Source organism: Plectrocnemia conspersa, unplaced genomic scaffold (genome assembly GCF_051122295.1).
Source record: "Plectrocnemia conspersa isolate PC_06_02 unplaced genomic scaffold, ASM5112229v1 ptg000002l, whole genome shotgun sequence".
Taxonomy (NCBI): domain Eukaryota; kingdom Metazoa; phylum Arthropoda; class Insecta; order Trichoptera; family Polycentropodidae; genus Plectrocnemia; species Plectrocnemia conspersa.
Window position 1 is genome coordinate 24,367,021 of NW_028277166.1, and position 24,440 is coordinate 24,391,460.

The 24,440-nt window shown below is 33.8% G+C and overlaps 3 protein-coding genes across 11 annotated transcripts in view; 1 reads left to right on the forward strand and 2 right to left on the reverse strand.

Annotated features, from left to right (window-relative positions):
- The window catches only part of LOC148238135 (pre-mRNA splicing factor CG9213), a 47,371-nt gene extending 25,343 nt beyond the window's left edge, over positions 1 to 22,028 (reverse strand). The window contains exon 1 of the mRNA XM_088205923.1: positions 22,021 to 22,028. The gene's annotated coding sequence lies outside the window, so the exon portion shown is untranslated. The remainder of the gene's footprint in view (positions 1 to 22,020) is intronic.
- The window catches only part of LOC148238118 (sortilin-related receptor-like), a 309,166-nt gene that overhangs the window by 282,381 nt on the left and 2,345 nt on the right, over positions 1 to 24,440 (forward strand). The window lies entirely within an intron of this gene.
- sgg (glycogen synthase kinase 3 beta homolog shaggy) overlaps positions 1 to 24,440 on the reverse strand; it is a 70,620-nt gene that overhangs the window by 10,636 nt on the left and 35,544 nt on the right. For 2 of the 9 annotated variants that reach the window (XM_088205939.1, XM_088205940.1), the window contains exons 2-4: positions 1,456 to 1,655; positions 522 to 605; positions 203 to 292 (exon numbers count right to left, since the gene is read on the reverse strand). In XM_088205939.1, coding sequence (XP_088062065.1) covers positions 203 to 292; positions 522 to 605; positions 1,456 to 1,655 — 374 coding nt within the window. Of the gene's footprint in view, positions 1 to 202; positions 293 to 521; positions 606 to 1,455; positions 1,656 to 4,434; positions 4,693 to 7,533; positions 7,965 to 24,440 lie in introns of those variants that run through there. The other 7 variants (XM_088205942.1, XM_088205943.1, XM_088205936.1 and 4 more) reach the window with 6 other exon arrangements.

Sequence of the window (24,440 nt, forward strand, 5' to 3'; positions counted from 1 at the left end):
TGTAAGCGACTAATCTAACGAAACAACAAATCGCTCTATATTGTAATTACAATTAAAGTAACGTTGCGATTATGTTCACACGCGTATGTGTACACGAAGAGCACGTTTACTCGTGGATTGTATTATTAGCGAGGTTAGTTGTTGAGAGACGTCAAAATTAAAAACAAATTTCCCTAAACCAAGCTAACAAATTCTTTTGTACAAGGGTTCGATTCAATCCTATGTATGCATCATCCACTCCGACTACCTGCATGGCTCCCATGAATCCGGTCATATCCAACGGCACATCTCTCTTGTTAAATTAAACAACCGCAATAACAGAAAATAAATATTAATAAATGTAAAATAATGCGATGATAATAATAAATAAAAATAAAATTAATAATAATAATAATAATACATATGCAACAAATTATAATATTCGATGAATAAAGTTACAATAGATAATAATATTCATGCTTTTGATAATATTGTTAATCACTCTATATAACTTTGACGGCGATTGATTCGATCATACTTACATTATCGCCGTTACAGTAGTAGTAGTATTTCAATTTAACAATGTTACAGTGCTCCAGCCGCCTCATAATTTGTAATTCACGATTCTGGAAGTGAGACAGAACGTGAAATTAGATAAAGCAGGTGTTTGTTCCAAAGTGGTTTTCATAATATCCACTAATGATTTATAAGATATTAATTCAACAGTAAAAACCATATTAATTTGACATTATACAATGATAGAACTAATTTCAGTTCAATTTAGATAGTAACTAATGTAAATGGAACATATTTCTATAAATAATATATAACATTCTCATTGCAATCTAAAGTATCCCCTAAGTGACAATAACAACCAACAGAAATTAAATAAAAAAAAAACTCGTTTAAAAATTATTATATAAATTTATATTAATTTCTTAGCATTCAAAGCATTTTAAATATTTGGTTGTATGCAATTAAGATTTCTTCGGGATAGATTTTGCCCAAACACAAGACTAAAAAATTGGTACGAAATATTAATTCAATTCAATGCCTATGTGAATGAATAAAGTATCAGATCAATAACAAGACATTGAAGCTATTCAAAATAAAAAGTGGTATAACCTAATTAGGCAATAAAGAGAATCTTGATTGGATACTATTTTAGTCCATTCTTTGCCGTTATATCTTATGGATAAAGTAAACAGATTGTATAAAAAATATATATAACAATGTGGGTCGAGCTAACATATGTGTAAGTAGCAATAATTTATAAGAATTACATTCACATAAATATCGAGAGGATGAAGAACAGTGTCACAATCTTCATTGAAATAAAGACCATAAACAAAACTGTTAAGTAGAATTGTCAAGACTAGAAGTTGTTATTGAAATGTACGACGCAAGGTAAATTTTATTGAAGCAGTGATACTATACAATGAAAAAGGGCATGAGATGGATATGAGCGATGCATACCTTAAACCGCTTATCTTGTAAAACTCGTTTAATGGCAATTAATTCGCCCGTGTCGCATAATTTTGCTTGGTAGACTAGTCCGAAGCTGCCGTTGCCGATGAGTTTTTCGGCGGTGTAGCTGACTTCTTGCGGGCGGTCGGGCCCCTGCCCCGAAGTAGCGATAACGGTGACCACCTCGGATTCCGATCCATCTTTACCGGCTGCAATTGAAAAAAATTCGATTATATTTTCGGCTCGCTGGAAAATTTATCAGCGAATCAATTATCGTCCTCCTGTCTAACGCCCGCGACAAACATTTCTGTCCTCATGCAACGCGGTGTTTATTCGACCGATTAGAGCACGTTTAACGTTCGATAATGAAGTTTGCACATTTTTATTAGGGAATAAAGAACGTAGAAGAATGTAACCATGACGAAAAATTAGATACAATAATATGAAACGATGGATTATTGGCATTGCTGTAAAATTATGATATAGAACGATAGTCAAGGATTTTTTATTTAATCAACTCTTAATCAAAAGAGGTGTAAGGTAAATTATTTTTATAAACCAGACCCTATATTTTTAAAATTATTTTGAAACACTCGTATTTACAAGGTAAAAAATATTGAATAAATATAAATATTAAGACAACGTGTTAATTATGGTATTTACGTGTTTTGATACATACTTTTATAAATATAAAAAGAAAAATGTGAATCCTTGGCAAGGTAAGATTCAAATAAGGTGGACTTATTTATAATGCAGTAGTTTGTAGTTGCACCTTGTAAAATTAAAATAGCAAAAATGATTTACCACTTTTGTAGGTTAATAATTCATACTAGTCAAGCAAGTCTGTCCCTGAGATTTAATAATAGTCATACTTGGCTCGGTAAGAAATTGAAGAATACTAATTTCGAACTAAAACTAAAATAATATAACAAATAGCAGGCCAGCACTCGTCGTCGTCTTTCGGACAATGGAAAAAAATATTGTGAGGTTTTTAAATTACAAACAAAATACATATAAGATCAGGGAATTTACCTCATTTAAATCTCATAGAAAAATCTGTAAAGATGCCTTGAAAAAGATTTTTATTACTCGAGTTTTGAGCCCCTAGAATTTTCGATTTTATTCAACAATTATAGTTAATATAATATTATCAAATAAATACGTTACTGTAAATACGCAGTTTACCATGTGATTTTGTTATATGAAGTTGAAATGACGGAACGCACAAGTTTGTATTCAATGTGTTAATGAAACACTATCAATTTAAATGGAATCGAAATATTAAAAAAGCGACCACTGACTAGCCACTGACTCAACTTTCGCCCCCCCCCCCTTCCTGGAGAAAGCTGAAATAACGTTCTTAATTCTAAACCAGAAATTCTCGGGTTATCCCTAAAAAAAATCTAAAAAAACAATCTTGAATCATTTCAGTGAAATTATATCGGAATACATTTTCATTGGTAGATATATATTTTATTAGTGAAAATATAATTTATTTGGCATGTACAAGTAAAATTACATGATTTCAACTTTTTCATATGTAGTAATACATACTTATCATTATTTATTTATATGCGATGTATAAATGTTACAGTGAAATTATATTTTCATTAATAAATATATATTTCTACTAGCGAAAATGTAATTTAACTAAAAAGCGCTAGTGAAATTATATGCTGCTTTAAAATTATGAAACTTAATTTGAATGTTGCGAAACATTTGTTGCTCAAACCAAAACCTAACCTACACGAATTAACCAAACCCAACTCAAGTTTTCTATCATTTAGGTCAAGTCCAAAATACAAAGTGAGCCAACTCAACTCTCAGGGGAAAATATGTGGAAGAATTATAAGTACAGATAAACGTCGCATCTTGCATATAGCTCGATAGTTAGCCTGCACTTTGATATTACACAGTTTTAAAAATATAGCTATTCTTACCAATATTACTATGGACTTATGTGAAAGTATTGGTTAAAATGTATTCAAATGCGAATTTTGGTCAATAGGAGGGCGCAAAAACAATTATAACTTCTCAGAAATCAAAAATTCACGTCAAAAGCAATAAAATCGTGTCGGCGCTGTCGCAGTGGGAGCGCATGGTAACGAGCGTCCCCACTACAACGGCACGGTTTTATTGCTTTTTAAGAGATATTTGTTCTTCGCGCTCTCCTATTGGTCAAAATTCGGTTTAAATATGCTTTTTTCGATTCTTACTTATTGCAAGTCGTAATATGAACGCTAGATAACCGAGCGCTTCCACTGCGATGGCACGATTTTATTGCTTTAGATGTGGATTTTTGACTTCTGAGAAGGGATATTAATTTTTGTGCTCTTCTATTGGTCAAAATTCGGTTTGTATATGCTTCATTTAATTCTTACTTATTGCAAGTCGTAATAAAGTCTTAATATGAACGCTAGATAACAGAGCGTTTCCACTGCGAAGGCACGATTTTATTGCATTTGACGTGGATTTTAAACAGGGACCCCTTGACTTTGGCCAGAAAAATGCATGTAATACTATGAATCTTAATGAAATCGAAATACTTTCCCTGGAAAAATATGGAATGACATCCCTGTATAAGATTCTAAATATTTATTGTTTGAGATATAATGTAAGAGATACACCCTTTTATCATCAAAGTGACGGGTTTTAAACACTCATTGAGATAAAAACCGACACGAATTGACCTATTCTTAGCACATCTCGAAGTCAGTTTCAATTAACACTAGCTGTTAATTTGTGGCAATTATTCTAATAATAGGTGCTCTTAGTGAACCTTATATTTTTCCAATTAGACACGCTGCCAGATGCAAATCCAGATAGACAGGTGATTCGAATCCAACGAGTAAAAGGGTCCATTGTACCTGGTCGAGGGAAATCCCACCACAAAAAACTGACGATCCAAAGACAATGCTCGGCCATCGCACACGTTGAGTCACAAAACACACGCGCGAGGTAGTTTTTGTTACAATTCTCGAGACTTACAAAGTGCCCTCTTGATGCGCCTGCAGAACCTCGAGACCACGGAGGGCTTAGAGGCAGTCGCGCCCCTCCGGTGCACCATGGCCGGATGGAGGTGGACAAAGACGATCAGAGAGCGGACAAACAGGAAGCGACACGCGTGCGGTCGAAGCCGCTACGGCGGCAGGTGTGTGCGATCCGAGAGAGATCCGAGAGAGCAGGTATGCTATGTAGTGGCGATCACGTGACGCGTCTGACCCGCCGCGGGATCCTTCGGAGACTACCGAGCGGCGATTATTATCACCTGCTCGCTCGAAATATTATCAATATCTAACCGATGACTAATGAGCTCGTAATTCGTGGAAGACGGAATTCTTAGAAAAAAAAGCGAAAGGCATAAATGACGCAATAATTAAAAATGACAGTTTGAATACTTGAGAATTAAGTGACGCGTTTAAAAGTAGCCCGGAAGTGAGCGCATGTTCAGTTATTCCGGATATATACAACTTACTCTACGTCTACAATAATAAATCAACAAATATTAAAACTATTTTTTAGTTGATTTAACATATATGATAAAGTCATGACTTTAATTCCATTCATTTTAGACATATAAAAGAAAGTTAGTTCATCAGCAATTTTCTCCTTTGTATTGTATACTATATATATTGAGTCATCAGTATAAAAAATATTTTAACCAATTCGATCGGTCACGCGTGGTTTTAAAAACAAACGAACGTATCTTAACCTTTCTAATGCCAAACGCCACATACGGAGCTCTAACAAAAAAACTATTTAGGTGTAGTCAACTATGAAGAAACGTTAAAAAAATTTAATTACTTAAATAGAAGCTGAAAGGAGTGTCACTAGTCACTTGCGCCTTTGTATTATATGAAACGTAATTTTTATAACAATTAATATTTGGAACAAAATTTTTTTTAAAGGATAATTGGATGATGCAATAGTATATAATACTATTGCTTCATACAAACATCGTTGTTTTGTTACTATTTATAAAAATGTTTATTTGATTTAAAAAAAAAAAAGCAAAATTAATTGAATAATGATTTATAGTGCGAAATGCCCCAAACTATAAAAACATCAGATGACTATAAAAACATTTAACAAGTTTGTAACACTTGAAATATATTTATTTTTTGTTTCTAAAAAATAGGTTGCATTGAGGTGACGTATTACAAAAAGTTACTTTGGCACATAAAGGGTTAAATTTATAAAATATGGTTAATGTGGTTGCGTTTTTACGAGCGATTAGCGTGAGATTATGAACGTATATACACGTCAGTGAAATATTAGTGTAATTGTGTTTCAAATGTGAATTTAGAGATCATAACCTGTCAGATTAACGCAACGAACCTTTTCTCAAAATAAATTTCTTAAAAGCAAGAAATTAAAAATTGAAATAAAGTTGGCAAAAAATAACCCTTTGTTGCCGAAATCCAATACATCGATTTTTGCTACTTTGGCGAGAATTGGTGGATCCATTGATGATTATTGAATTAAAAATAAATGGATGTTTTTAATGGGCTGTATTTGTTTCAGGGAGCAAATCACATTTTCTATTATTATATAATACATCGATATTTAGATAGTGATCCCAAAAAGCTCGTCAAGCAAAGGATCAAAGTAAATGTGAAGGCTGGTTGTTGTTTATCCTAAATAAGAACATTACTGTAGAATGGTATTTGACGAGAAGTGTCATGTTGGAGATCGAATCAAATTCGAGATTTAATTTTCATTGTTACCAGTATTGTAAACATAATTAAAATAGCCATATCCTTTCAAGATGAGTCTCGGCGAACATCATTGCGGATTCATTGTTTAACTTTAATTTAATTTATTTTAATTATTCATCACGAAATTCATTCGTGAGATATAATATAACTGATAGGCACTAGTGAAATCATATGCTGCTCTAAACTATCGTGGCAAACTTAATGAAAGTTATAAAAAAGTAGTTAGTTTTGGAACTTTCATTAGGTCAAATTGAGTTTGGTTAATTTGTTTAGGTTAGGTTTTGGTTTGTACAGCAAATTTAGGCAGCACATAATTCCACTAGTGCATATCAGCTCAATTATATTTTTAAATCATAGTTGCGGGGCGACACATCACCTGTTAATGTCGAAATGTTGGATAATCTATCTGTGCAATTAACAAATACAGTTTTTCTGATATTTACCAGTGAAATTATAAATCAATTGTTAGTTACATTTTAACTGATCTAGATAGTGAAATTATATTTATTATAGTAAAAATACATATTCACTGTAACATAAGAATATGTATTGAAATATCGCTAATAAAAATGTTTAATATATAGACATATCTCATACAGTATTAACAACTGCATACCTGTCAACTTCAAGACAGGTTGACAGGTATACATACTTTCATAAAATTAATATTGAAGGATTAAAATATTGATAAGTTAGTATTTAGATAGCAGTTTATTAAAATTATGAGTCATTTAAACGAAAATAACCGTATACCACATACCGACATTTAATCAGTCGTGGCATAAATTAAATTAAGGAAGAATATTTCGTAAAGCATAAAATAATACACACGCGCAACTACGCACAATCAATACAGTCGCAAGACTTCAAATGTAAACAAGTGTTAAATGTGATCTTCTCAAAAACAACATTTTATACTCGATGAAAGTGGGATACTTTCTTTATCTGCTCCGCAAATAGTACAGATCAAACACGATACTTTCTGTCGTTGGTCATGCGTGGTCGAGCCGGATTTTGATTATTCACATTGTAGCGCGTTTAAAAGTAGCCCGGTCGTATGATCTATCACGCGATAAGAGAGATATCTTAGCACTTATCGGACGCTGATTAAACACGTCTCGTTCGAAGACCGACACTGAGTAAGCAATAACAAACAAATGATCGACGAAACAAAATAATCGTCGCAGTTGCAACAACAATAATAAGGACACCTCAACCTTATACTCGGAAGACAGAAAAGCACAGCACAGCACAGCACTCATGATGATGAAGATGGGTGTAGTGTTAGTCTTGTTAGAAGTTCCTTCGAAAGCGACACGCATCACCACCTCCCCGACTTCCCTGCTGTCGTTCGCATCCAGATACGTACCGCGCCTGAAGCATCCGAACAGTGTCTTCTTCAAGGCGTCCATCGTCCTGGGCAGCACCACGAAGACGGCGTGCACGACGTAATCGGCGTAGATCATGTGCAATATTTTGAAGAGGGTGAAGGGCACGCCGACCGAGGGCTTCGCCTCCGCGACGACAGACATGTCGCACTGCATGGTCGCCTTTCGACGACTCCTCCTTCGCTACGATGACGATACAGAGGCAGGGGGAGGTGACATGGTGACGACGACGCCTTATCTCGACCGTCGTCGCTGTTGTACTTTTTTTCGTTTCGATCGCTCTTCCGTTGAGCGATATCGTATGTGTGCGCGTTAACCCTCGAGCGACAGGTGGTTGGATGTGCTTCGCTGCTGCCCGTCTGTCAATAGAGCGCTCACTGATTCGTCGATATCGAGTATCGGATAATGCGACCTTCGAACGTAATTTAAAACTAAATTAGCTTAGAATGGCTGACGAAATACGGGCTACTATTAAACGCGCAAGATGCTTCTTACACAATATTGTTATTCAAACAACTGACAATCTTTATTTACATACAAACCATAGCAACATATTGTTTCATATTCCAATATTGTGTTACACTGCAGCCTCCTTTCTACAATTCATTTAAAATAGCAGGGAATAAAGTAAGATCAATCGCCGTACATGTACGGCGGTTGATCTTTCACTGCTTTAAGGTACCCCATATATTTATATATTATTAACTGAATAAATATAAAATAAAAAAACATTATATTTGTATAATATTTTTTAAATTCAATTTGATGTAAATTTTTTTACCAATAAATTAGAGTATGTAAATGACATAACAAAAAATGTATTATAATAATTTTATAAAATATTATTAAGAGCCTCTGAATTGATATAAAAAAAATATAATATATAAAATATATGTAAAATAAATTAATAAAATTTAATATTAGAAGAGGGTTAAAATAAATTAATAAAACACACTAATACAAAAAAGTAGTAAAATAAATCAAATCAATTACACGTTGAGAAGCACTGTTTTTTTCTATAATTGACTATAAATAAATAGCAACAAAAATAATTATGGAAAAACTCACTCCCAGGTGTTAAAAAATGTGTTTAAATTAACTCACTACTCAAAGGGTTAACATGATGCACAATGAAGAAATTCAAATGAGCTACTGAAAGGAGGAAGAAATTGCCGTTAAAGTTATTAGGTGTAACTTAATAAATACTACTGAATGATCTTTTTTTTGAAACTTCACTGAAAACTTGAAAAATACAAAAAAACATATCCTCTTATACGTACTGCAAGTAATGACTCAAACAGCTAGTTAATTGACATTTCTAGGGAAACGAATGTGGTGTAGTGCATTTTTCCTTCTATTGAAATTTTGTAGTGTCATTCATATAAGGAACACAATGTCACGCATTATCAGAAAAAATATATTGATACCGTAACATACATTATAAAATACAACATTATTATCATGTACCATGAATAATTAAATGATTAATAATAACTTTTGTTTAAATTATAATACCGTTGATTTACGTAGCTATGCTATACTTAAAACTTAAATTCCTAACTGTGTAACAATTTCCATGCTAAGGATAAACATCATAATTTTGTCGGATTTTTCGAAAACAATTATTTCGAATAGTCATTGAATTTTTATAAAAAATTGTTTACCTTGAATAATTCATTGAAAACGAAACGTTTTCTGCGGCCGTGTTTATTGTACCACAGTAAAACCAAATACTCAACTGTAAATATTTACTTTTGTATTATAATCAAATCTACTATTTTATATTTGTTTATTCGTAACGGTGCCGTAAGCAATGTAAAAATGCAGTGAAATTTTAAAATGTGAATGTTATTCTAATAATCTCAACAAAAGTTTCTCTTCTTTACAATTTAACATCATAATTTCGGTTAGGTATTCGAATTGCGATTTCAAATGTGGTTGAAAAGTATTATATACGTACGTTAAATTTATAACATATACAATACTGTGCAAAAGTTTTGGACTACCTGATCAGTAATATTATTTTATTAGCAAAAGAATCTCGGATTTTTATTACCAAACGATTTTTTTTATTGTTGTGAATAATCAATACATCTGTTTAATTTGTTTTAGATACAAAAGTGGGGACTTTCTTCGAAATAATGCATTTTACAACCTGCCGACTCCGAACTCTTAATTGCTTGTTATTGAAAAATAAAAATTATTCTTGCCTATAATACATTTGTGTTTGTGTCTTTGAGAGCTAAATATCATAATTGCCAAAATTATAGAAAATTAATTTTATTAGTATTTATTTCAATTTTTAAATTCGTTGTATGTTTTTTTTTGCACATTTTTATATAAAAATGGGAAAAACATCCAAAGATGCCAAATAATAACCAATCATAAAGAAGGATTATTTTCAAAAAAAGTTTCAAGATACGCAGTGCAACATATTGAAAAAAAATAGCAGAAACATATTCATTTGAAGACAAAAATTATTGATGACAATGCAGCCAAGTATTTAAAAATAACAAGCCTAGAAAAAATGAAATAGATAAAAATTGGCCAAAGATCATCGCTCAATATAATCGATCCGTTGAATTTCGTCGATTAATGAATATGATTATTAACTCTTGCGTGTTATTGCATAGACGTCGACACAAACATCAAGAATTTTTATTTTTTAATAACATGCAATTAAATGTTTGGGGCCGGTCGTAAAATGCATTTTTTTCTACAATTTCGAAGAAAGTCCACTATAATCCATAAAAATATCGACAATAAGAAAACATCGTTTAGTAATAAAAAAACAGTGATACTATTAAAATAATGTTACGGGACCAGGTGGCCCAAATCTTTTGCACAGTACTGTATATTTTATTATAATTATTCCGTTGCAATGAGGTCAAAACAGCCAGCAACTATAAAATAAGTAGTAAGACACTAGACTGAAATCAAAGTCTGTAAATAAGTGACATCTAGTTTATTAATTATAAATCACTATTACAGCTCATAATCAATAGATGTCTCTCTAACTCGATTTTATTTCATTTATCACAATTAATAAAATCTCGTAAAACCTAATCTGAGATGATCCATCGGAATTATAATTATATAATAATCATTAATTCCGATCTCATAGACGACATAAATTAAATATTACTAGGTTCCATGTGGGATTCAAACCCCGGTCTTTCGTATATGTAAGTTTTGATTATTTTACTTTTGTATTGATGGTACAGCATACAAAGGTCAAAAAATCTCATGATCACAATCACATGACCGACGCGGTAGTAACGCTAATGAACGCAGTGCCCATAAAAGCCATTTAGAGCCTAATCAAGAGCGGACCTTTGCAAATGGGTAAATATATGCATCGCATTAACGCCTCGGTTAACCGGAGTCGCACATTCGCGACAGGTTTATCGCGCATGACATAATCCATTATGAAGTTTGGGTTTGGCTTGGCAATTACTGTCAATTTTAATACCGGTTGCACCTTTCGTACAAATTAGCGTACTTGCTTGCCGCTCGGTTTTGTGAGGGTTTGCTGCACACATTCGGCGCTATCGTCGAGTGTGTGGGTTTGATAATGGAGATAACAAATATTTAAAATGCGGTTTAAGTGTCTTTCGAAAACTGTGTTTTAATTTACAATTGACCCAAATGCTACACACAGGTTAATGTTGTGTCAATTACATTGTGGGATTATCGCGATTCGGAATTGAATATTCCGATCGGGAATTTAGCTTGTAGTGTAGTTGACCTAATTTTTAAATATAGACACAAACAGTGTATATTTACACGCTTATAAATATGCTGTTGCGTGATTTGTACAGAATGGTGTAAACACATCGGTGTTATTCCTCGAAGGAAAGCTTTATTAAATTAAATAAAATAGCAGTAGTCAGCTTGAAATTAATGTGCGATTGCAAATCAATGATTGATCAAAATATTTGCAATCATGAATCAAATTGTTTCACAATCCGCACTTTGCATTGATTACGATTGACTAATTATAATAAAAATGATTCATAATCATAAGTACACATTACAGAAATTAGTGTAAAAAATGTGCATAATTTTGCTGTCCTAAATCGTTTATACGCGTTCTTAGAAACCGGCAACTAGATCAGCGTTTGCCAACCTTTCGGACCTCACGGACCACTAAACTTAAGATGTTGAATTTATTTCATAAAAATAATATTTCGACATTTTTCCGTGAGGGAGACTTAGTGCTCGCCCGCTTATTGTTGCCACGAATAGTTATGACGATCTGGAGAAGTAGTTGGATTAGTCTGTTTTTTGTACTTTTATTACCGATACGCGAAGAAAGTCGAATTAGAATATAAAAAAAATTTCAAGTATATTCAAATGAATCCGCGGACCACTGGTTGACGACAGCTGAACTAGAATTGTACCAATATGCAATTCAACCTAATAAAATAAACGACAAAATATGTCGTTAAATAACTGAGGTGGCAAAGCGTAACGAGTCACCAAGTCCATGCGTGATTCAAATTGTATTTTCTCCGCCTGAAAATTAACAATACATAGTCAGCAGTAAAACGTCGATTGTTTGATAATGTTCATCAACGCTTTAAATATGAGATCATTATAAAAATATGTCAGCTTTTACGTCATCGTGTATACATCACATTTACATGCACAATATACCTTGCGGTATGTAGATACACGACAGGCGTGTGCATGCTATGTTACACATCGATCGATAATTTGTAATTCTGATGACAAAGGCATGCCGTTGCCGGTTGCATCGCTATGTAAATTTGGAAACGTGAAGATTTCGGTTTAGTGAAACGCGGCACAGGGCGGTTCAGGAAACACGTGACTCGACATGCGTCAGAGGGCGGAGATCGATAGCGAGAGGGCTGGGCGGGGCGGAGCGCCCCCGCCGGCCCTTACGCGCGCGAGGCCCTACGGAGAGTCCAAAGGCCCGGAGAAAATTACGTCAGGTCAGTACCTGCTGTGCGAGGTGCAAACCGATCGTCGGCACACTAGCGCGATTTTTTTTGCTGATACATTAAGATTAGATTAGATTGTAAAAAAAAGATTTGCTTAAAATGTGACATATCATTGGAATGCGATATCGAGGGATTCAAGAGCAAGAGCGGTATCTGTGTCTAGTAAAAGAAAATTAGCTCAGACCTTATACCATGTTCGCGAAATTCCATAAGATTGTATCTCTCCGCAGCATTTTTTTGTGAGCACACAAATGAATATATAGTGTTCAATCACAAGTATGTTATAAAACAATAGAATAACTAATATCAATGTAAAGTAAATAACATATGAAAAGACAATCAGTCAATTTTAGAAACACAGAAGTTACTGAGGGGTGGTATAGACAATCAGCTGCAGACTGTAGAGCCTTATGAGCCATCCAGTCTCATGAAGCTTGCCAGGTGCAAAGATTTTTTGCGATAACTACGAGGAGCTGGAACAATCTATGTGCGATAGTGCACATATTTTAGGTGTACACAACGCAACATAATTATTAGAAAAGTAACAAGACAATAATATACAGTAGATTCCCGGATAACACGTTCCCTGTTAGCACTATCACCCGAGAAAATCTGCGATTCGTCCCCGACAACACGCTCCCACTCCTCGAGAGCACGAACTAAGTCACATTCGTCCACGTAGAATGATTTGGTGCGGTATGGCATTGAATTAGTACATCGGTCTCGCTTGCTCTCACACCACGTGCATTAAGTCTGTATGTTCGTCTTTAACTGCCGTCCGATATGAACTTCTGCGTGATACAGCAGAGATTATTATTACTATTTATTTTATGCCATGTTTAACAACGAGAATAAAAACAAATTTTAGGGGAAAGTTATTTCCTTAGAAAGAAAAATAAATATTTTAAATAGGAGATTTTTTTTGTAATTTTAAGAGAATTTAATCAACATGTAGCGACGATTAGTACAATTCAACATAAAAAATAAAAATAGAGATAAATCTATCATCGGATCCTCTAAATCTATAAAACGAATTGCATGCATAAATAGTAGCTAGAATGTAAAAATTGCTCATTTAAATGGATTGAAGATTGCAACGGAAAGGGCTTGCCGTTGGCTTCATAAGATTCTCATGTAGTCTGGACGAAGTACCGTTACAAGAAATAGCATGCTTTATCTCTTTCTTCGTTGCGTGCGACACCCCTCCTACTTTTATTTCTAGGGGATCGACGTCAGTTCTGGATTGTAAAATGAATAAATTTGATTAACCTACAATACCACTAACTTCATTCTATAATTTTGCTACTTATGTATCTGATTTTTTAATTTTGCAACGAATTTCAAAGTTTTTTTAAATAAATTTAGTTATTGAAGTCATTAATAAATGTGTTCCTACTATTGTTGTTTCCAAAAGCAATAAAATATTTGTATTTAATATAAGAAGAGCATTATTATATAATAAAAATAAAATGGTGAATATTTCTTTAGAAGCGCAGGGTAACACCCCCTCGGTGTATGGCTGAGAGGCAAATAATAGTGGATTCTAATTAGAATGTAACGGTAAACCGTCGAGCTCGATAGGGAATCTTATGATGCTTACCGTTGAAGTATCAACTGATAAAACAAAGGCTAAAAATATTTTCTCATATAAAAAATTGAAAGGAGTCGATGAAAGCGATGATAATTTGTCGCTAGTTGTGGGTGAAAAAGATTTCCTGCACTATACTTTTTATATAAAGTTTTAGCCGATGTAGAAACTGCAATAATATTTCCGGAAATATTGACGAAAATTGTAGAAGACGGTGGGTATACAGAAATTAGAAATGATACGTTTAATGTCGACCGTATTATGTCATAGGTTATTGACTCAAATTTTAATTGGTTCGGGTCGAAGAACTCGTGCACAATAGCAATTATTACAAGAAAAAATACTATAAAAAATATATTGATCCATGTTGATACGATATGTTTGAATCTAAGCGCTTACTACAATCAGTACAGCCTTGATCCTACATTTCCATCGTGTCAAACCCTTGGTTTTTATTACATTGACAATGAAACGGAACGGCAATTTGATCTGAGTGCCAGAAAAACGAAACACAATGATTGGAATTATTATTCTATTCGAATATGCCATTTCGCACCAGATGTCTACTGAAGTGAGGCTATAATTAAAGTTGTGCCTATGGCCCGCATTGAATCAGGTCAAGAAGCAATGAAGAAGACAATCTTAGATAATCTCAAAATGTGCTTCAATTACAATCAACTGAGCTGAACCGATTGCTGTCACATGACGGCATTGTTTCTTTATAAGAGAGGTTCTCACATAACCGATTGTTTAAAACAATAATGCATATTAATTCTAAATCGCCGTTAAATTAAAGTGTAATAGTTGATGACAATCTGCCACCCTAAACGATTTATAATTGAAAAAAGACACGCAAAAATTAATGACTTCATAAGTTCCGGCGTGGGGTAAACATTTCACCCCAAAGGTCATTTTAAAATGGAAGGGCGTATTTTTTATCTGACCGATGGTTAACTGCATCGATAAAATACCTGTTTCGGGACGTTCATTGTACATAATTGACAAGATAATGGACAAAGAAGAAGGTACCGGTCAACCAATTCATCAATTACCTGAATTACAATAAACATAAATTGCCCTCGAAATTTATATAATGCTAAAATAAATGCTTAATATTATGTCATGAGTGGAAGATAAAAATATATCAACAAAAACATATTCAATCTGAGAAAAAATTAGATACGAATTGAATATTCTTAGTGCTCTAAGAACATAGAATATAACTAACCATGCATTCGTCAACACATCATCGTGAATTATGAGTGGTCGGTCAATTAACTTTGATGACGTACCGTTACCATCTATATACAGGCCTATAAGCTCAGCGATATATTTGTTGTGACGTCACGAACGTCAGGGCAAGCGAGAAACGCCACGTTAAAAACATATAAATTCGAAAAAAACAACATTAATATAATAAAATTAATTTTAACTAGTCTGAATTTATAGCAACTGATGAGTAAAATAGCCGCCACTGATAGATCACCAGCTCTTCCGCTTTAGAAAATATTCAACGAAATATATATTTTGTGTTAGTTTAAATTATTTTAAAACATACATTTAAGACTCCCTTGTTTTTTGAAAAGTATATTGCTAGGTTACCATTGAGCTAAAATACTTTTCACCAAATTACCGGCAATGAAAGATAAAAATTGTTTTTAAAAATACTCCATTTCCTTTCCAGACGGCAATTCCGGTGCAATTTACCCATTCGTTCGTTCACCGAAGGACAATTTCCTCTTGGTCCGTTAATTTTAACACGAACGCGAGCACATCCTGCCACATGTGTCATCTGGATTTTCTCGGTACTTCTCTGAAAATCCGCACCGCAAATAGTTATACAAAAAAACATACAATTCGATTTCCACAGACAAAGAAAAGCGCAACGGCCGCCTTTCACCTGGGCTGTATTCAGAGAGAAACAAGCCGAACAATGCTCACAATGATGAATCGGATTCGGTTCTGGTTTTTGTTTCGACTGCGGCACGTGCAAAAGGGCAATAAGCGCTTTTCTTTTTCGGCTTTGTGTTCGCATAATTTTCCCATCGTCGCCGCCGGGTAATTGATGCGTTCGAAATTTTCCACAAACGACGGAAAATTATATCGGCTCGGCGTTCGTACGCCGGACAAACATCCACACAGGTATAATTAAACACCATTAATTCCTGACGGAATCGAAATTAACGACGCTCGCTTCGTCATCGTCTTGTTTAGCGAAAATTCGCGGAAACCCATTAGCTTCTCCGGCTAATATGTGTCGAAAAGGCAGTTTTTCTATGAATTGATTGGACAAACACTGACATCACAACCACAAAACGGCCGAATGCATGAAAGAAATAGTACCCGGATTTGTTTAAAATTTATAAATAAAATCGAGCATCAAAGCTTTGGATCGTATTCACGATGAAGACTGTTTATAAAAGTGTGAATACTGCAACAAGCGATGAACCGAGTGACCATCTGGCATATATAATACATACACATACTTAAAAATTCATAACATCTGAATATCAACAAGGATTTGATTAACTAAAACTGAAATTATATGCTGTAACATATAACTATAATTGATTATTATTCATCTAAAAATACACGATAGCGGAACCAATCTTTAATATCGTGACTGGAAGGAAGTCAAAGGTAAAATCAGTGGCGTAGCTAGGGTGCGATCCGCCCCGGGCGGCACTTGCTTGGGGGCGGCATTTTCACGATGTGTGGTTCTTAAACTGATTGAGCTAAAAAATATATGTATATATTCACGAATAGCTAAGATGAATATGTGAAACAATAAACAACAGTTTAACAAATGCTAATTTTATGACCCGGCCGGTTAAAAAATACCGCTCCTATAGATAAAAATATTTTTGGCTGGCCCGAAAATTTGGCCAGTTTCTTAGAATTGATAAATTCGAAAATACACCAGACGTTATTCATTGCGTGCTAAAATAATGAAATGCCTAATAACTGTTTTCTTTTTATAAACATATAATATGTGAAGGGTATGCAGCGTAACTTTTGGCATATTGAAGATATGCATTAGGTTACATATTTTGTATTAGATAATTGTATGGGGGGGGGGGTTAAGAATTGTCCCGGGTGGCACAAACCTCTGTTAGATGGAGAACACTCAATCGATCAATCGATCAAGAACACCAGACAGAATTAAAAATCTGTCAAGTAGTGACATCTATTTTATTAATTATAAACTATTATTGCAGATTACAATCAATATATGTAACTATGCGTGCCTAAGCTCGTTTTTTTAATTATTCATCCGCGAGATTAGGAAAATATTGAATATATTACGATCATCTAGCATATATGTATATACTATAAAACAGAAAATACGTCAGTGTCTGTCACAAGAACGCCTCTTAAACGGTGGACAGTAGCGACGTGACATTTGCACGTGTCATTCTAGCTGCTAGGTTAACTGTGCTATTTTTAACTATCAACTTTTGAAACGATGTGCTGATAGTCGATGAAGTGCTATTGCAATACGTGCCAATGAGCCTGCTGTAGAATCTAAACAGTGACGTGCTGACGACCGATTAAGTGCTATTGCAATACGTGAAGACAAGAGACTAAAAATATTGTAATAAATTCGTAATATCAGAATGAATTAAGTAACTAAATGAATCCAGAATGAGTTTGAAGGCGTGTAAAAAAGCAAATATACGATGAAAGATGCAGAGGAAGTTTTCACGACGAGATTTTTTAACAAAGTGACGGAAGTAATACGAATAATACGATTACATATACCATTCGATAACCAGGGCCGCCGAGAGCGAACCAGGGCCCTGGGAAAACAATGATTCCGGGCCTCACAACAAAAATGCAATTTCATATAATTTTTAACATCGTCATATAATTACTTGAATAAATAATAATAGGTATGAGTTAACTATTTCTATGCTATAAATAAATATATAAATTAACCACTGTTGCGACATATTTTCTGAAATCATATTTTATCAAAATATTTTAATTAGGCATTAAAAATTATTAAAAAAATCTACTCATAATATTTATCTGAGAATTAGTAATGTTTTCTTTGTTGCTCAGTGTTGCCATAAAATCGTTTTTTAAGACTTGTATTACAATATTACGAGTGAGAATCTAATGAAGCACATATAAACCGAATTTTGTCCAATAGGAGAGCGCAAAAAACAAATTATCCCTTCTCAGAAGTCAAAAATCCACGTCAAAAGCAACAAAATCGTGCCGTCGCAGTGGGAACGCTCGTTACCGAGCGTCGCAGTGGGAACGCTCGTTACCGAGCGTTCCCACTGCGACGGCACGATTTTGTTGCTTTTGACGTGGATTTTTGACTTCTGAGAAGGGATAATTTGTTTTTTGCGCTCTCCTATTGGACAAAATTCGGTTTGAATATACTTTGATCTGCCCTTTTATATTAGAAGTACATAGTAATATCGGTAAGTATCGCTATCATATTTTTAAAACATAGTGTAATATCGAAATGCAGAAAAAACTATGGAGCAATATGTGAGATGCGATGTCTGTCTGTACTTATTATTCCGCTTATTTTCCCCTGAGAGTTGAGTTGACTTGGTTCGTATTTTGGACTTGACCTAATGAAAGTTCTGAAACTATAATTAATTTTAGAACTTTCAAATTATGTTTTTGAACTGTAAATGGACGTTTCACAACTGTTAAATTGATTCATAAACATTTTAACGCAGTATACTAGCGCCTATCAGTTAAATTATATTTTCGCTAGTAGAAATATATATCTACTGGCGAAAATGTATTTGGACTTACTTTACAAAAAAAAACACATTCACTGTAACATTTATGCATCGGATGTAAATAAATAATGATAAGTATGTAAATATATATAATACTACATATAGAAAAGTTGAAATCATATAATTTTACTAGCACCTGCCAGAAAATTTTTATTTTTACTGGTAAAAATATATATATATATATCTACTGGTGAAAATTAATTCCAATATGATTTTACTAAAATGACATATTTAAAAAAAAAATTTTCGCGATAGATTCAGACTGTTTTATCTAGATTTTCTTTTAGGAATACCCACATGAAACTGTTTTTTTTTTATTTTGCTGTATAAATCAAGATGTCAAATTACTGATATTACAATTGATAAAAACATTAAATTTATATAATTCAGCTGGTGCTTTGCTTTTTCTTTGTTCTTTCCTTATGTATTGCATCTATATTTTTAGATCGAATACCTAAATTTACTGCTACTAATTTACATTCGTTGAATGTCTAATATTTTTTAAATGTTCAAAAAGCAATATAGTCAACAATAATTTGCAAACAAATTTTTGTATAACAATGTTTATTGTGAAAGTACTACCTAGAAAGTGGGTGCTTTTGAAGGCAATGTTCCGCTCCTTTTATTTTTTTATGTATAAAAAAGGACTGAAGGAAATTATACCTGAAATACATCAGTACATATCATGCTATGATTTTAGAGTCGGGCCTCTCAAGAATAACGGGTCACGGGAATTTATCCTATCTTGGCAGGCCTGTCGATAACTAGACTATTATTCTGATGCACATTTAAAACTTTTTAACCAGAAACTCAATTATACGGTATGCCTATACAGTTTTCGTATCAAACGAGAAAGTAAAATTTCATAGATAGCAGACTGCAGCTAGCAATTTAAGAGCTCAAGTGCGGTTTGGCACTTAAAGAGCGCCACGGAGGCCAGCATCAAAATCGATACGCAGCCTCGAAACTTTGTCTGCATTGCTATAAGAGCCCCTAAACTGTAGAATAAGGTCACATTCGGTGGAACGTCCGAGTGCTGAAGAATTATTAAGATCAGTGTCGCGCAAGTCACGCGAGGACCGCGTTACACCGGCACACAGGCAAATGAACTAATAAATTTATGAAGCACGCCGCTGCACGGGGGAAGCACGCAATTAAAGATTCAGACCTTGGGGGATGAAAAGCGCGCTTCGATCCGAGATGAAGTCGGTACGTGCCGAGTGGGCACCGTGAGTAAATCGTACAAATAATGAAAAGCAAAACCCGAGGCCGGATAATTGCGTCTCGTTTGATCGACCGTACACACCTACCTATGCGGTCACAATACACGTGTAATAACCGGCGTCCTTGACTTTGGATCGGAATTAGAAGCGGACCGCTGTCTAAATATAGCCGAAAAAGTGAAAACGGCTCGCGAATCGTAGGCGAAAGATAAAAAAAACAAGTAACGAGGGCGTACTCGATACGAACAAAACGAATAGTTTGGAGCGCACGAAAACGAACGATGGATTCCAGAACATTAAGAAGGAAAACCTCCAGTTTGGGTAACGATCGAATAGTTAAAAGGATGATAGGATTAGAAATGGTATATATTATCCAGCTGTCTTCGATGAATAATACATATTCAAATCAATTACACGAAACACCTTGAAATCGATTCAAAAAAAGAAGTGAAATGGGGTGCGAACCAGCCCCGACCGTGGACGCTGTTAACGCGGGACCTGAATGACCTCTCAAATGCCACTTGAACCTTTCCCGTGAAGCACCAGAGCTCTGATTTCGTCCCGAAAAAATAGCACACGTCATGCGGGCGTATACAAAAAAATACTCATATAGCATTGGGAACCGCATACACAGCAACAGCTCTGTATCCAAAGGTAATAAAAATATAAATCACAATATTGTTAGATTTTTTAAACAATTATAAAAACGTTAGAACACGCGATACGTGCCAGCAAAAAAATAATTATAGCAATGTACTTTAGAAGTCTAGAAACACTATAATAAAAAAAAAGTGTTGTAACTAATATTAATTAAAAAAAATATACATAATTATGATCATCGATACGATAGTCAAAATATTGCAATAATACGAACTTTATCAAAAACAACAAAAGTCATGGAAAAGTAAATTAATAAATGATTTTTGGTGCTAGCACTGCATGAATGAGTATCACGCCGGTTTCTGACGTGCCCGACTGCCAATGTAACTCGCGACAACCCAGGTAGGATGTCGGGCCTAGGCTCACTTCGCGCAGTGTATCAAAGCGAAACCAGGACTAGATAATCACTGTGGTTGCTTAATTCTTTGACCGTGGATGACACCTATAGATGTCAGTAAAAAATCGCCAGTATGCATTAGGCACCTAAATGTGTCATGAACTTTGAGCATTCTTTTTGTATAATTTAAGGTTGATCTTCGAAATAATATTTAATAGGCGCTCCCCTACATATTAGCAAAGTGCGAAATAACGTTCAAAAATACCAGCGGCGGTCAAGGGGTTAATATACCGACATTTTTGAGCTTTATGTAAATGAAATGAGTCCATGCAATAAAAATCATCTGCGATCCAATTATTAAAAATGATCACTTGTGCATATGTTAATGGACAAAAATTTGTATAATTCATGAAAAATGCAAGCCCGTTGCTTCATTCATGAATGTAAGAGGAACTGTTTTGCTTATTTCGTGCATTAAGCAAAGTAGATAGTAACGCTCCAGTGGTGTTTTTTTAACAAGAAAATATCATTTCATTGTATAAAAATAAATCAATTAATAATTTTTATTTTGAATGACAAAAAAGTATTGAACTATAAATATTAATATTATGGTCGATTTTTGATCTCTTATGATGTAACTGTTATACAGATTAATTGCGATAGTAGCGCTTAGGTGGTGTTTGTCGTAGCTATTTTTGACAGATTATGAAGTCAGAACAGTAAAAAAGTTATTCATGTGGTGTTCACTGTCCTGACAAACGCTACTATCTAATCCAACAGTTACATGTTACATTTTTATTTCATTGAATTACAATATATTTATTGATCTCCCGGTATAAGTAATGCGACCAACACAAGTACATGGACCAATACTATTTCATAGGAGCAACAAATTTGACCCGTTCAATATATATGATGTTTCGCAACTGTCAAAAATGACATTTGACTTAATGCATGCATCAGGCAGATAATTTGCCTAATTCATGAATGGAGCAACAGTTATGCATTTTTTATGAAATAGACAATTTTTTGCCTATTTCACGCAATAAGCGATTTTATTGATTCGGTATTATTATTTTTACTAAGAAATTCCTGTAAAGACTAAGGTTTAATTATGGATCATTATGCATTATTCTCACCGACAGTGATGAAGTACATTTTTATACCATAATGGTTTTGTAAATGAGAGATATTACGAGCTTCACTCAATTGACCGCAATTTAATCACGAAATATCTTTGATCCATATTTATTAGAATTAAAATTATATATTGGGACAATATTTATGGCTTGTGAGATACTTTCTTCCAAAATAAGAGGATGGAAAAAAGTTGTGATCTTATTAACAAGACAGGGGCACAAATTATTTGAACAGAAATAATCATGGGTCAATAAATATTTTAATCTAAACTAAATTAAAACTATTTTTCAATTAGTCACCGGTTAAAAAAAAATTTATATGTATTTGTTTTTACTATTCTTCTAAAAGACTGATAAACGCGCTTAGTCCTTAGTACTAGATTACCGACAGATAAGATTTATTTTGAACCTCAGCAACATCATTTTATTAAAAACAATGAAACGTGCACTCAAATCTTTTTTTACATGGATTTTTTTACACGATTTTGAAATAACACGGTACAAAAAATAATGAAGAAATATTTTCACTATATTTTTACACGAAATATTTGTTCTAACACGATTCCCAGAAATTCCAATTCGAAAGAGACGAGCTATTTCTTTGGATGATAAATTTTGGACCATCTTGGGAGAGGCGAAGTTGCAAAATTTGTTGGTAAAGGTTTTGGTCTGAACGAAGCTACTATTAGAGCAATTAAAAATAATGAAGATTCCATCCGAAAATCAGTAATTTCTAGATCAAAAATTAGTTCCAAAAAGTCATTGTATAATCGAAATGTTATCTTAGAGAAGATGGAAAAACTTTTTCCTTAATTAAAATATATAACGTATATATAATACTTCCAGAATTGATTTATTTGGTTTTTATTATTACCTTTTTACACGATTTTCTATACTACAATGTTGTTATTTTTTCAAATAACACGGTTTTTTAAATTTAGGGAACCAATCTTTCATTTTTCTATGTATTTTATCACTTTTTTACGCGGTTTTTTGTAGAACGTATCCACCGTGTAAAAAACAGTTGGGTTATATGCTTTTAAACTCAAATAAATAATACAATCATTTTAACTGTTCTGCAGAGTTCGACATCAATAAACACACATTATTTTTACAAAATGAATTTACACACTTAGTGAACCAAGTGAAAATAGAAAACATCTTGATATATTAAAAGCACCGTTTAATAGTGGAGAACGATACGAGAATTACTCGCGTAATTGACGTCTAATGTAGTCAGTCAAATGAGGTGAATCGATCGCATAGGATATCCTAGAACAAAACGACGACTGTTCTTCTCTGCCAACACTGGAAAGCGATTGAATTGATTCGATTTGCATTGTTCTTATTGTAGTGTTGTTAACTCACAAGCAAGGCTATGGCAAAGTACAGGAGACAAAAGTGAATATACACGATCGAAATTGCGGAAATTAACTTTATTTCGGATCCACACATCAAATAGACTAACGAACAATAACGTATTCTATGTAGATATATACAATCGTCAAAGACTAAATTTGACTACGTGAAAGGACTACAGTTATATTCAATAAAAACAGATCTCCCAGATATTGATTGAAATATAATATTAATGTAGCAGCAGTTAGGGGACTAACGCTTTGTTTGAACCAGGATGTGGAGTCGCGAGTCGTAAAAATTCGACCGACTCGAACTACTTTTTAACCCTTTTGACCCCTACCAATATTTTTTTAATGTGTTTAAAGTCGGTAATATGAAGTAAACAAAAGTTATTATGCACCCAAATATCAAATACCCAACGACAGCCGACCGGCTACCGACTGGCTTGGTCGCACGTACCCACAATGGCGCGGCACTAATCCTAAGAAATATTTTTATAATTATTTTTTGTTCTTTTTTCTTTGTTGTTATTTACATGAAAATAAATAATTAAAATTAAATTTAATATTTTAAGATTATCTTATCGAAATTTTTAAATTCGTAGTCGGGAAAAATTTCCAACGATTCACAGCCCTGGTTTGAACAGATAATAGTGTGATATCTTCGGAAAAATCAATATTAATTTTTTTAATGAGCTGAGAAAATGTTCATAGAAAAAACCAGATGGTGTCTTTATCATCCATATTTAAGGCGCGAGCAGTGATGCGACATTTGCGGTAAAATTCAATATTCCAGCAGTGCCAAGTTTCAGAATGTTTGACCTTCGCTTGGATTCAAAACGAATAT